This window comes from Hipposideros armiger, unplaced genomic scaffold (assembly GCF_001890085.2).
Source record: "Hipposideros armiger isolate ML-2016 unplaced genomic scaffold, ASM189008v1 scaffold_267, whole genome shotgun sequence".
Classification (NCBI taxonomy): Eukaryota; Metazoa; Chordata; class Mammalia; order Chiroptera; family Hipposideridae; genus Hipposideros; species Hipposideros armiger.
In genome coordinates, this window is record NW_017731617.1 from 1,311,973 (window position 1) to 1,324,665 (window position 12,693).

Genomic DNA, 12,693 nt, shown 5'->3' on the forward strand with positions numbered 1-12,693 from the left:
AATTTCAAGAAGGCCCCACAGCCCACTCTCCTAGCCCCGTCAGCATCTTCCTGCTGGAGAAGGCACATGTGCCATGAAGTCACCCACGGACCATCTGGCTGGAGATCCCGTGTTCCTCCTCTGCGACGGGAGATTACGTAAGCTGGACAGCAGCCTCCAGATGTTAGCAGTTTCTGCTCATTTCTTCCCTCCCTTTTCAACAACAATAATAATAATTAAAACAAACACGGGCCTCATCCCTTACCCGCACCCCTGAAATTACAAACAGGTGGGCCCAGATAATCTTCCCCTCCAGAGGCCTTCTAGTCTCTAAGCAGAGCAACCGACCCTCGGCCAGGCCTGCCCTGCGCTGAGCCGCAGAGCCAGGCCAGCTGCCCTTTGGCTGCGGCCACAGGCCCCAGAAAGGGAACATGGCCGTGTCATGAGAAGTCCCTGCACTGGGCTTTCCTTCTCCCCGGCTCCCACCCTCGAAGCCTTGGCCTCCAACTTAAATGGGTGTATTTTGGAGGACTAGGTGGCTTAAGAGATTAGTAATGAGATCCTGAGTCTTTCACTGCTGGGTCAGGAGTTCAGAGGCGGGCCTGGGTGACTAGTGAATGGCATAATTGCAGAGATTGGAGCAGGCCTGCGGAGGGCCTTTCAAGGGAGGAGCTGTCAGCAGCACAAAAGCAGACTGCCACATCCGACACTAATCACTCTCCCTTGTTAGAGGATTTACTAGCTGGAGGAGCCCCAGCCCCCTGCCCGGTGCTTCCTCAAACGCTGCTGCATCTGGGTTCCAGGGATACCCACTGCCTGGCCCTACTGTCTGTAAGATGGGGAGAGAATGCCAACCCCATGGGGTGGAGTTGTGAGAACTAACATTCCATCCAATGGAAATTGGTGGCCAGTGTCAGTCACTATTTTAGTTATTGCTACCACTGCTGTGGTGATTCTTTCTTTCCCTCCTCTGGCCTCAGTTTCCCTGCCTGGAATTGGGTAATATGAACCCCATTCCTCCCCCCCCCCCAACGACTTGAGGATGGAGTTAAACGGAGCTGAAAACAGCTGGGTGCTCACTGTCAACACCGTCATTGTCACCATCCTCATTATGACCACCGTTTACACTGTGTGGGCCTCAGTTTCCTCACCCGTATAATAGGAGACAGCGCCAGACTGGACCCGTCCCGATAGATGTGGCTTTGGCACACCGCTTGCCTCTCTGAACCTTAGGCTCCTCACCTATGGAGTAAGTCAGGATGGCGCTACCCCCCTCCCAAGAATGCGAGGATTTGTACTTGGAGCATGGTTGCTGGTCCCAGTTGCTGGTTTGAAATGATGGCTTTGCCCCCTATCATGGGTGCTTTGTCAGACCTCTTGCAGAAACAAATCCTTTGAAGAGGGTTGGGGCATCCCATTTCTGTGCCCTAGAAATCTCAAGCCTCTGTCTGTGGAAGTAAGCAATTGAACGAGCAGTCCCCAAGGAGCGATCCTGTGATTCCGTGCCATCTCTCCTCTGTGAGAGTTCGTTTCCCCACCTGGAAAAGTGTCAGGATACTGTAGAACAGTGAGTGACATCTTGAATGTTGTCTCTGCTCCGTTCCCCCTGAACACCCTAGGCTTTTTTCTGCATGATCATTTGATCAGGCCAGGGGTGTGCACCTCAAACCACAGGACTGCAGAGCGGGGGAGGTGCAGGCCTGGAGGAGGTTAGACCCCTAAGGAGTGCGAAATGTGTTAGGGACAGACCTCAGGGGCTCGGAGGTGTTAATCACCCCAGAGCTGAGCCCCAAGGTTGGAGGGCATCCAATGCCAAGTTATCTTATCTGGAAGTGGCTCTTGGGTGGGGGCCCTGAGGTCCTGCTGGTATTTCCAGAACCCTGGGTGGAAGGAAGGAAGCATCATTCAGCTGCCACACTTGCCCTACACACAGGAAATGCTTGTTTGCTTGATTGTCTGTCTGTGCCAAACAATAAATCCTGCAACTGAAAGGAAGGCGACCCACTCCTCCCCCTCCCCTTCCTCTATCTTCTTTAAGGCGGGCATCAAAGGCGAAAGCTGCTCTGGAGGCCTGGGGAAAGTGATAATTGTTTCTAATGGTCGGTAAAAGAAAGCCTGGCTTTTATTTCTCTCTCTCTCTCTCTGCCTGCTATGAAGTGTGTAAAAAGGAAGTTGGAGGAGGGAATTGGAGGTGTGTATGTATGTGCATGTGTATGTATGTTGTGAATCTTTTAACCCTCAGTTGCCCTTTACATTTTCTGTGTTCAGGGGGTCAGGTTGGAATAAGGGGCATAGGAAAGAGGTCAGGGTGGGCCTAGGAGTGGAGAGAAGGATAACCCAGGAGGGAGAGGACCCTGGTACTCTGCAGCCACTGGGAGAGGCCCTGAACCTGGCAGTGGAGCACGCGGGGCGCGCGCGTTTGGACGTGCATTAATTGAGATAAGGTGTGGAAAGCATTTGATAGCTCATTTGCTGCGATGGTCGGATATATCCAAATGAATATATCTGAAATTTGTATGCATAAAAACAATGTCATTTATATACAAAGCAGCTCACATTGTTATTATTAAATGCATAAAATAGTCAAAATATCAACTTTTTGTTTTTTGTGGATTTCAGATACATTTTGGAAAAAAACCTTGAAATCAATTAATGCAGTGAAAGAGAAAGCCTGGTATATAGTAAAGGATCCATAACCTTTATCGTTATTGTTGGTAGTTCATTCCTTTATTCAACCGCTATTTGCTTAGCGAGGACCTTAGTCCTCGCTAAGGTCCTCTGCTCTTAATACTGAAGCTATAGCAAGACCTCATTCTTGCCGTCCGTGAGCTGACAGCCAAGTTCAAGGATTGCAAGTTGGTTCATCTCCTGGGCCAATGCTGACCCATCGTGAGTGGCTCACGGGAGCCTTTTGTTGAGATGGAGTCATAGTTCTACACTCCAGACGAGCATGCACTATCTGATTCCTGATGCCTGCCCTGGGCAAGACCTGGGGGAATGGCAGCACTGAGGCCACATGTCCCCTCAACCAGTCCAGTGGGCTCAAAGGCCATTTCACTTCTTGTTATCTATCAGTCTCAGCTTCTCACCTGGGAAGTAGAGGTAATGCTAACACCTTTCTCATAGGATGGTTTCTCATAGGGTGGTTTTAATGTTCAGTGAGCCCCGCCCAACAACCTACATTAGACCAATGCAAAGGAGAGATACATTAGGCAGAGACACTGTTCTAGAAGCTCATGCACAGACAGAATGGACAGACAAGAAACCACAATGCAAGTGCATTGCACAAAGGGTATGACCAAGTTATTGGAAGTCCAGTCACGGGCTGGGAAGAGAATGAACTTTGAGTCAGGCCACATGGCTTTGACTCCTAAGCCATAAGGGAGTGACCAATGCCTTTCAAACCTGAGTCTTTAGCTTTACAGTGGGGACAAACATGTTTATTCCTTAGGGTTATTATGAGGGCCAGATGACATCATATATGGGAAGCACCCATATGGATAAACTGTCTTTGAGAGCTGGTGCCCTTTCTCTCGCCTATGGGAGCACTGAGGAGGGAGCCATGTGTTCTGTAAGGAACAGTCAAGCTGGCTTTGCAGAGGTGGCTTTATTTTACCTGGGCCACTCTACCTCCCTACGCCCTTCACAACCAGAGTCGGATGTGCTGCCTCCAGCAGGCTTCCCCTCCTGCAGTCATCAGATCAAGGAACTCTGCCCCCGTTTGCAACCTTGTCATTCTTGGGGAAGTAGCTTGGCATTGGCCCTGCGTGGCTGAAGTTTAAATATGTAGCTTAAGTAGAAGTATTGGGAAGCACTGCCTGATGTGCATGCGTGTGCATGCATGCGTGCGCGTGTGCGTTTACGTGTATTGTTATTGTCAGCCTGGGTCCCCCCCCCTCGCCTATTCCTTTTCCTCTCTTTTCTAGGGGCTCATTCCCAAGTCCCGTTGGGTTGAAAGAGGAAATTGGAGAGGATGGGCTGAAGGTTTGACAAGCACTTCCTCCCCCCTGTGATTGACAAAAGGGCATGTAAATCTGTAAAAGCGAAATTCAATAGAAACCTCATGGCGTCTCCCCTGTGTGGGAAAACACCAGAACTTGAGCTTGCCCTATTCTCCCTCCGTCTCCCCGCCTTTGTGTACGTCGTGTGTGGGTGGAAGATAAACTGGATTTAAAAAACTCTTTGAAAGCAAGACATCGTTAACTCCTCTAATTGAAAGCAGTCTTCGGCAAAGGAGGGGGTTTAGAGGCGGGTACTGGATGTAGTGGCTGGCAGTGTGCGTGGAGCGGATGACAGTCCCCAGGTTCTGGGGTGACAGAGGCATCTGCTCTGTCAGCCTGGGCAACCCCAGGCACCACCAGACATCTCGGCCATCCCAGAGGAGCTCACAGGGTACCATCAAGCCTGTCTCTCCTCTCCCCGCTGGGCTCTGTTCCCATCTATGTATCAGATGTGATGGCTGGAATCACATCTCTGAGGGTCATCCCAGCTCCAACATCCAATGCGCTCAAAGCTATGGGGGAAGATCTCTCAGCCCTTGTGCAGCCACACACACACGCAAAAACAAACAAACAAACAAACAAACAAACAAACAAACAAACAACCAAACAAACAAATAAATATAAAACTAGTAAAATAAAAGAAAATAGAAAACACATTGCTGGAATGGATGCAGTAAACTTTTATGTTATTCCTCCAGTTGCCTTAGAACAAAAAGGCACCTGTGAAATTAGCTTTCCACCTTAGAGTGTCAGAGACATGGGATCCATGGGCCAACTCAGAGGCCAACGGGATGATCATACTTGATAGCAAAGTCAACGTTTTCTTCAGCAGCAGTCACGAGGAAGAGGGTAGAAATCAAAAGCTGGCAGAATGTCAGAACTGAAAAGCCCTTTGGGGATTCATCTTATTTTATTCTTCTACAGGTGGGAAGGATGAATGTCAGAGGAAGTGAGTGACTGAGTGGGTTGTAGGAGGCGGGTCCCTTGCTTGGCCATCCTGGGCTCTCGCAACCCCATCACCCTGCCCAGGGCAGACCTATAAAGGGCCTGCTTTGGTCTGCTGAAGCAGCTTCTATGCAGGAGCCCAGGAGACGGCAGCAAGGAGACATCCCAAACTCATCCTCCATAACAGCCTTGACAGATATGTAGGAAGGCCCTTTCCAAGCTAGCATCAAGGGTGAAACGTGTAGGCTGAGTTTGTACCTGGATTGGAATCCTGGTACTACTATCTAATTGTGTGAGCTTAGGCAAATTACTGGGCCTCAATGCCCTTATCTATAAAATGGGTATAATAATAGTAACCCCCTCACAGAGTTGTCATGAGTATTGCATGCATGACTGCGTACGTATAGAGTCTTTACCACAGTGCCCAGAATACAACAGGCACTCACTATGTGCAGCTGCTGCTGTTATTGTTCTCTGGGCACCTATTGTGTCCTGTGTGCTGGGTAATCTGCTAGGATTTATTTGAAGATAAAACATGGTTCTCACCTTGGAAGTCTTCAGAGTTTAAAGGGACAAGCTGGGCTCTAAACAACTCTAATCCAACTTGACAAGTGCTATAACCAAGGTATATATAAAGAACTATGTGGAGACATAAGAGAGAGCAATTAATTCTGCTTGGGGGTGAGCAAAGGCTTTCAGAGGAGGGGTGATATTTGAGACTGGCTTTGAAGTATGTGTCGTGTTTCACAAAGAGGTCAGCCCAGCACATTGGAGGGGAGTTGGGGGGTGCAGGGAGAAGTCTGGGCACAAGCATCATGGTGGCAGAGTCCACAGCATGTGGGAGAAAGAGTTGTCTAGTGTGAGAAGGGGGCACCACTGTGTATATATGTGGACACCTGCCTGCTGCTCATGGAGGGAAAACAGCTGGCGGGGAAGGCAAGGGCATGGCTGAAACCAGCTCTGTCCAGGAAACGCTCCATCTTGTGGTCCATGGGCAGCCGTGGAGGGAGTGGTAAGCAGCCGGGTGATAACGATTAGGTTTTCACTTTGGAAAGTTCATTATGGGGACCTTTGGAGCGGGGAGAGCATGTGCAATGACGGGAGGCAAAACGAGTGGTAATTGGGGCCCTGTTTTCCAGCAGAGGAAGTGGAGGTTTGGACCAAGGAAAGCGGAACTCGGGGAGCTCTGAGATAGACTACACACAGCATGGAATCAGAGGGAGCAAGCTCCAGCTTCTGGCTCGCATACAGAACTAGAAATACGACCTTGAGAGAGTTGTTTAAAGCCCCTGTGCCTCATTGCCTTATCAGACGAATGGGACGATGATGCCAACCTCACAGAGTAATTGTGAGGATTAAATGGTCTTGTGACTGTGAGACGCTTGGTGGGGATTATTGCTGTGGGTGTCCTTAGAGGGCACCTGGGGGCACTTAGAGGTCATTCAGTACAACCACTACATTTCACAGATGAGGAAACTGAGGGTGGGAGAGGTGTCCAGCTAATAAGCGACACAGCCAGAACTGACCCAGGTCTCCTAAGGGTGGTATCTGAAGTAGGCACAGCTACATCTGAAGATAATGGAGAGTCTAAGGGATTGTCCTTAAGATAAGAAGCTCCCCTCAAGGCCAAGGGGAAAATAGTTGCTTGGATCCTTGGAAAATGACCCTTGGATCCTACACGGGTGCTAAGATGATGGTGAGAGGCAGTGACCTGCTCAGCTCCCATCAGAGACCTTAGTCTGGGCCTCCTGGAGAAAGGAGAGGCATGGGTAGCAGAATCCCTCTCTGCTAATTTGTGCCATGAATTCTTGGGGAAAGAGGGAGAAATCTCATTGGAGATGGTTCTACCCAACAAAAGTGGGTGGAGAGGGTACAGAACTCAGGTGAGGCAAGGACGTCAAACTTTGCGTTTGCATAACAATTTGGCCACTTGCTGTGTTATATTGTGCAAGACATCTACGTCTCTTGAGGGAACCTATTCAAGTTCCTGAAAAGAGGAAGGGCAAGTGCAGTGCAGCCAGACATCTCCTCCTGGCTGTTGGGAAGAGCTTTCAGAAGGTAAATCGGGCTGTCTGTACGTGGAAGTGAGTTCCCTGTCCATGAAGCAATCAAGATGCCAGGTATTCCTTCCCTCAACCCTGACAAGACCTAAGTGAGGGGGCTCGCCAGCCCAACCACATCTGCTCTTTGCCGAGCAACAGTATATGAATTTCCCTTCCCCCCTATTCACTAGATCACTTATTTATTAATATATTCATTCAGTGAACATCAACATTTTGGTCTTTCAAAATCATATTTATTTTATTTCATTTTATTGTGATAAAACACTTAAGAGATCTACCTTCCTAACACGTTTTTATGTGTACAGTACGTTTTTGTTGATTATCAGTACAATGTTGTATAATGGATCTCTAGAACTTAATCGTATTGCCTAACTGAAACTTTACGCCCATTGGTTAGCAACTCCCTTTTCCCCTCCCCCCAGCCCATGGCAGCCACTATTCCACTCTTTGAGTTTATGAATTTGGCTATTTTAGCCAGCTCATCTAAGGGGAATCATGCAATATTTGTCCTTTGGTGACTGCCTTCTTTTGCTTAGCATAATGTCCTCCAGGTTCACCCACATTGCCTCATATGGCAGGATTTCTTTCTTTTTTAAGGCATTCTGCCTTAGAATAATATTCCACTGTATGCATAGACCACATTTTATTTATCTATTCATTTGTGGATGGACATTTAGGTGGTTTTCCATACCTCGGCCATTGCGATTCATGATGCAATGGACATGTAGGTGGGCAATGCAGAAAGATAGGTTTCAGCAATCGGAAACCTCCCCTTTCTCTCTCTTGGGGAACCTGAAGCCTAGAGGCAGCAGATGCTCCTAGAGCCCCTTGATGTGTGCCACAAGACAGTATGTGATGTGATGTCAAGGGAGGCATCAGCTCTTGTTCATACCAGTGGGACAAAGAGGGTAAAAAGCGTACTGTATTCAACCCCCTGACATCACTGGGGTGGGTGGCTGGGCAGAGCCCTTGGCAGCACCGGAAGGATTTGTGTGCAAGAGGAGGGAGTCGGAGGGAGACCACAATGGCTCTGCATGAGATTTAAGAGAGGCGCAGATTGGAAGAGACTGGGGATGTCACTGGAACCAGTGACACTGAAGAAACTGGAGAAAGGGGGATGATGAGTGGAGAGGAACTTGGGGTGATGGTGCGAGAGCTTGAGCCCCCATGGAGTGTGCGATGTAACTGTCTTGCTTGTCCTCCTGTAAAATGTTCAGTAAAATCTGCTTTGCTCAGTAATGCTTTATGGAATGGGATCTGCTTTTTTGGAAGGTGCACAAAAGAGGGTGACTGAAAACAGAGCCTCCCCGTAGAATTAGTTACCTGGGATCACACTAGTATTTTTAGTGATCAGCCTCGTAGCCCTGGGCAAGGCGTTTTTCCTCTTCTCTCAGGGTTTGGAGACCAGTGTGCCATATACTCTCAACAAACGACTGCTGAATGAGGAAATGCATGCAAGGTCTGTAAAAGGAGCAGGCATGTGCGCGCCTGCTCCCCTGTAGCCTCCCTCTACCTCCCCAGGAACATAGATGGTTTTAAGATCAACTGGGACTTTGGGCAAAGGTTCAGCTGGATTTGTTTGTTCCTCTCTGATCTGCTTTGACTGTCCCTGGTCAGGATCCCAGCCAGCTTGAAACAAACACAAAACTAAACAGGAAAACAGAAGAGTAAAATAACAGCAGCATGTTCTTCTAAAGCCCTGTCGAGTGCTGATAGGGCTGACAAGATAAGAGGAAATTGTATTTAGGCAATAAGAGGGCTTTGTTCATGTTGGAGACTTCTCTGACCATGAGTGCTTTAGATGCAGAGATAAACCCCCCACTCCAGCCCTCCAGAGATGTCCTCCACCACGCTCGGCTGGGGGACAGACAGCTAAGAACACAAGGGGCAAGAATTCCAAAATGATACATGTCGAATTGCTGGCCTGGATTTCAAATGCCATAGATAGTTTATGCAAAGTCTCGCACTGTTGTAAAATGTAACACAATCCACTGGCAGATCTGCCTAAGCTCGGTCCCAGTTGTTTTTGAGAAAAATAAATAAACTTAAAAACGTCTTCCAGCCCATTAAAGTTACTATGTTTTACCCATAGTCTCCTGGGTATTAGGCTTCTAGAGTTTTGAATAACTGAAGCCATCACCTAATTCCTGGCCAATGAGATAGTTGATTCTTGGCAACTCTACTCTCCTAAGAAGTTACCTGCGACATTCAGGAAACTCAGACTGTATTTCCAGGGCCCATTGATGCCTTGGGGGAGGGGCAGAGAAGCTATGGCGATGAACAAGTTTCAGTACTTTTCAATGTTTTTAAAACAGTGAAGCTCTTAAACGAAGCGTTACAAGACTGCTCGATATATAAAACAGATGATGCTCTGATGATGCTCTGGTTGAAACAGTGGAGCAGAAACTAAGCAGATTTTCCAACATTTTGACCCCTCAAGCTGACACCTCCAAGGAACCGTAGGAATCCATAGGTTACACCCTGACATCCTATAACCCAATGCAAGGGTCAAATGTGGAAGATAAACCGAGGTCCAAAGAGGCAAGATAACTATTCCACAATTGCAGATCACATTGTGAGGGAGCTTGGACCAGAACCAGGTATCCTTCATCCAAAGCCAGCTCGCCATTGCAGAACTCTTGAGTGACTATGTATGATTCCCCAAAGCTGGTTAAGTCACACTCTTCCTTTATTTGAGGTTTCAAGAATGAATTGATGAAGATGTTAACATTAGAAAAATTAGATGAAGGGCCTAGGGAACTCCCAGCATCATCTTTGCAACTTTTCTGTAAATAGTAATTACTCCCAAACAAAAAGTTTAAAAGCAAAAAAAGCACTGATGCTTGCAATTGTAGATGACAATGCAGCTGTGTATTTTATCTTGACTTTGATTAGTGAATTTGATGTATAACTTTTCCACTCCATTTTTAACTCTTTTACTCTCATCCATATGAATCCCTGGATATAGTCTTGCTTTGCATGATTTTTGTAAATGGCATCATAGTGTACTTATCCACTTACATCTTGTTCTTTTTAATTCACTCAGTGTTATTATGTTTTTGCAATCTCTCCATGCTGACATCTATGAACTCACAAGTAGGGCTTCCATTTTGTTTGGCCAGGACCCATACTGAACAAATGTTAAATATTGTTAGTATCATGCCTGTATATGAATCTCATTCGGTTCTCTTCATATTCTTTTGCTTATTGAATCCCATCATGTGAATGTCATATTTTATGCATCCCTTCCTCAAAAGGTAAACATGAAAACTCTTCCCAATCTTTTGCTACGATAGATATTGCTGGAATGGATATGTTTGATCCTTGAATACCTTGATCCTCTATAGGTCAGCCTTACTTTTTAGATGAGTAAACTGAGATCTGCAGTGTGGAATGACAGACCCAAATTCACAGGGAAATTTTGAGAAAGGAGCCACATTAGAGCTCAGAGGAAAATCACCAATTTGGGATGAGAAATCTCAAGAACTCAGCTTTTCCTATCTTTTTTCATCATAGTGCTTTTCTGTTCTACAGTTTATAGTTATGTATGCATAGGTGATTACTTAATGAACATTTGTATACATTGTCACTCTAAGCTCCTCAGCTTATATGTTACCCACCATCTTGTCTCAGAGCGCTTGGCAATTAGCAGTTACTCAATAAATATTATTTCAGTGAATGAGTAAACCAATAAATGAAATGACATTTGAATACACATGAAACCCCTAAGTTTGAAGAATGCTACTTGTCTATACATGCTTTGTGATTCTTTTAACACCACTTGGTATATCTATCAGATATACCAAGAATGAATGTGTGTATGTGTTTGTGTAAATATGTATACATGTTTATTATTATATATATATGGAGTGGTGGAGCTGGGTTTCTTTGGGGGGAAGCAAATGCTCATACTCCCTTAGACTTTGCTCTGTCATTAATATAGCACTGAGCACAATTTACAGATTTGTTCTAAAGTGTGCTGCTTGATATTCCAGAGTCTATGAGATCCAACCCCTCAGCCAGCCTTTTCTGCCACTTTCCCCAAACTCTAATAATACCAGGCAGCTTATCACAGCTTAACCATTCTGGCTTTCGGCTTTCTTCTGAGCCTCTTGCTTCTGTTCCCTCTGCCTGTAATGCCCTTCCCCTTATCTCTACCCTGTTCTTCCAGACCCAACTCAAATATCAGCTCCTCCAGGCTTTGTCCCCATGAGAATTACTCTGTCACCTCTCCTACCAAAGCATCTTATCTCTTCTCTCCTTAACAGAGAGTGAAGATTTCCTCCTCTGTATTAGAATGTGGGCTCCTGGAATAGACTCTTGCCTCTTCATCCCGGTGTCTTCCTGCAGTGCCAAGCACACAATATGTGGATAGTAATCGTTTATCAAATTGAATGTAATTCAACCTCTGAGACCCTCTACAACACGTGTTTTTCTTTATCTTTTCCCAGGTGTGTCGAACCAAGGTGATCGACCTCAGCGAAGGCATTTCCCAGCATGCCTGGTACCCTTGCACCATCAGCTACCCATACTCCCAGCTGTCTCAGACCACTTTCTGGCTCCGGGTAAGCCAAAGCTTTGAGAGCCTTGGAATCTCCAGCAGTGGCCCTCAGGAATGACCCTTTCCCGAGATGGTTCGTCTACCCATGGAAGGTGTCCATTGTAAGGACAGAGAACAAAACCCTTAGCAGTGGGATGCTTTCTGAAATGGAATCCCTTCATTGCTTGTGAAATACTCCCCCCCACCCCCACCCCCAGTCATTCTCGTTTTGGCAAAGAGTTCGGATACCGTTGTCTGCCTGGAACCTCCTATCCGTTGTTCAAGGCCTTTGAAAAGTGTCTTCTCTTCCTTGAAGCCTTTACTGATCCCCACAGAAAAAAAGTGACTATTCTCTCCCTTCTAATCCCGCACATGTTTGATTATGTGTTGGATGGCACTCGTCACATATTACATAGCTGTCTAGGAGCCCATCTTCCTGACTAAGGATTGTGGGTTGTACTGAATTTTGACTTGTATGTCACTGCCCTACTTTGATCTCCACAGTCTGCAGAAATGCAACGGCCATGCCTTGTTCAGCTTTGTTTCCTCGGTGTCTAATATTAAGTACCGTTTTTTGGTGTGTTTTTTGTATGTGCCAGACACTTGACTTCCATCATCTTCCTGAGCCTCACATTCACCCTGTGATGTAGCTCTTTTCTTAATCCACCACTTAGGTGAGGGAATGTAGGCCCAGAGCCACACAGCCACCCGAGCATCACATGGGAGCATCTCAGAAGGAGCAGAGCCAACCCTGGAGCAGGATTTCTGACCTCAGAGCCTGTGCTCTTCACTGTGAGGTGTCACTGCCTCCCTCTTTCCGTCATGGGCTCAAGATGAGTAGTGTGGTTCCTGAAACAGAAGATTCTCCTAGAAACCCCCGCCCTGAGGTTATGTCCCCACGATGTGACAGACGGCATGAGTGACCCTCTTATGTCATGTGCATTTCAGGCATTCTTTTCTCAGCCAATGGTTGCTGCAGCTGTCATTGTCCACCTGGTGACTGATGGGACCTATTATGGGGACCAAAAGCAGGAAACCATCAGCGTCCAGCTGCTCGATACCAAAGATCAGAGCCACGATCTAGGTGAGCATAACCCCTCGGGCCTGGCTTGCTCTTGGGACCTGTTCCCAATCCTGCCCATGGATGGCTGTGAGGACGAGCCCT

At 47.0% G+C, this 12,693-nt stretch overlaps 1 protein-coding gene across 1 annotated transcript in view; it reads left to right on the plus strand.

Moving 5' to 3' along the window:
- Window positions 1–12,693, plus strand: part of PAPPA (pappalysin 1) — a 201,265-nt gene that overhangs the window by 123,038 nt on the left and 65,534 nt on the right. The window contains exons 10-11 of the mRNA XM_019656847.1: window positions 11,440–11,553; window positions 12,477–12,612. Coding sequence (XP_019512392.1) covers window positions 11,440–11,553; window positions 12,477–12,612 — 250 coding nt within the window. The remainder of the gene's footprint in view (window positions 1–11,439; window positions 11,554–12,476; window positions 12,613–12,693) is intronic.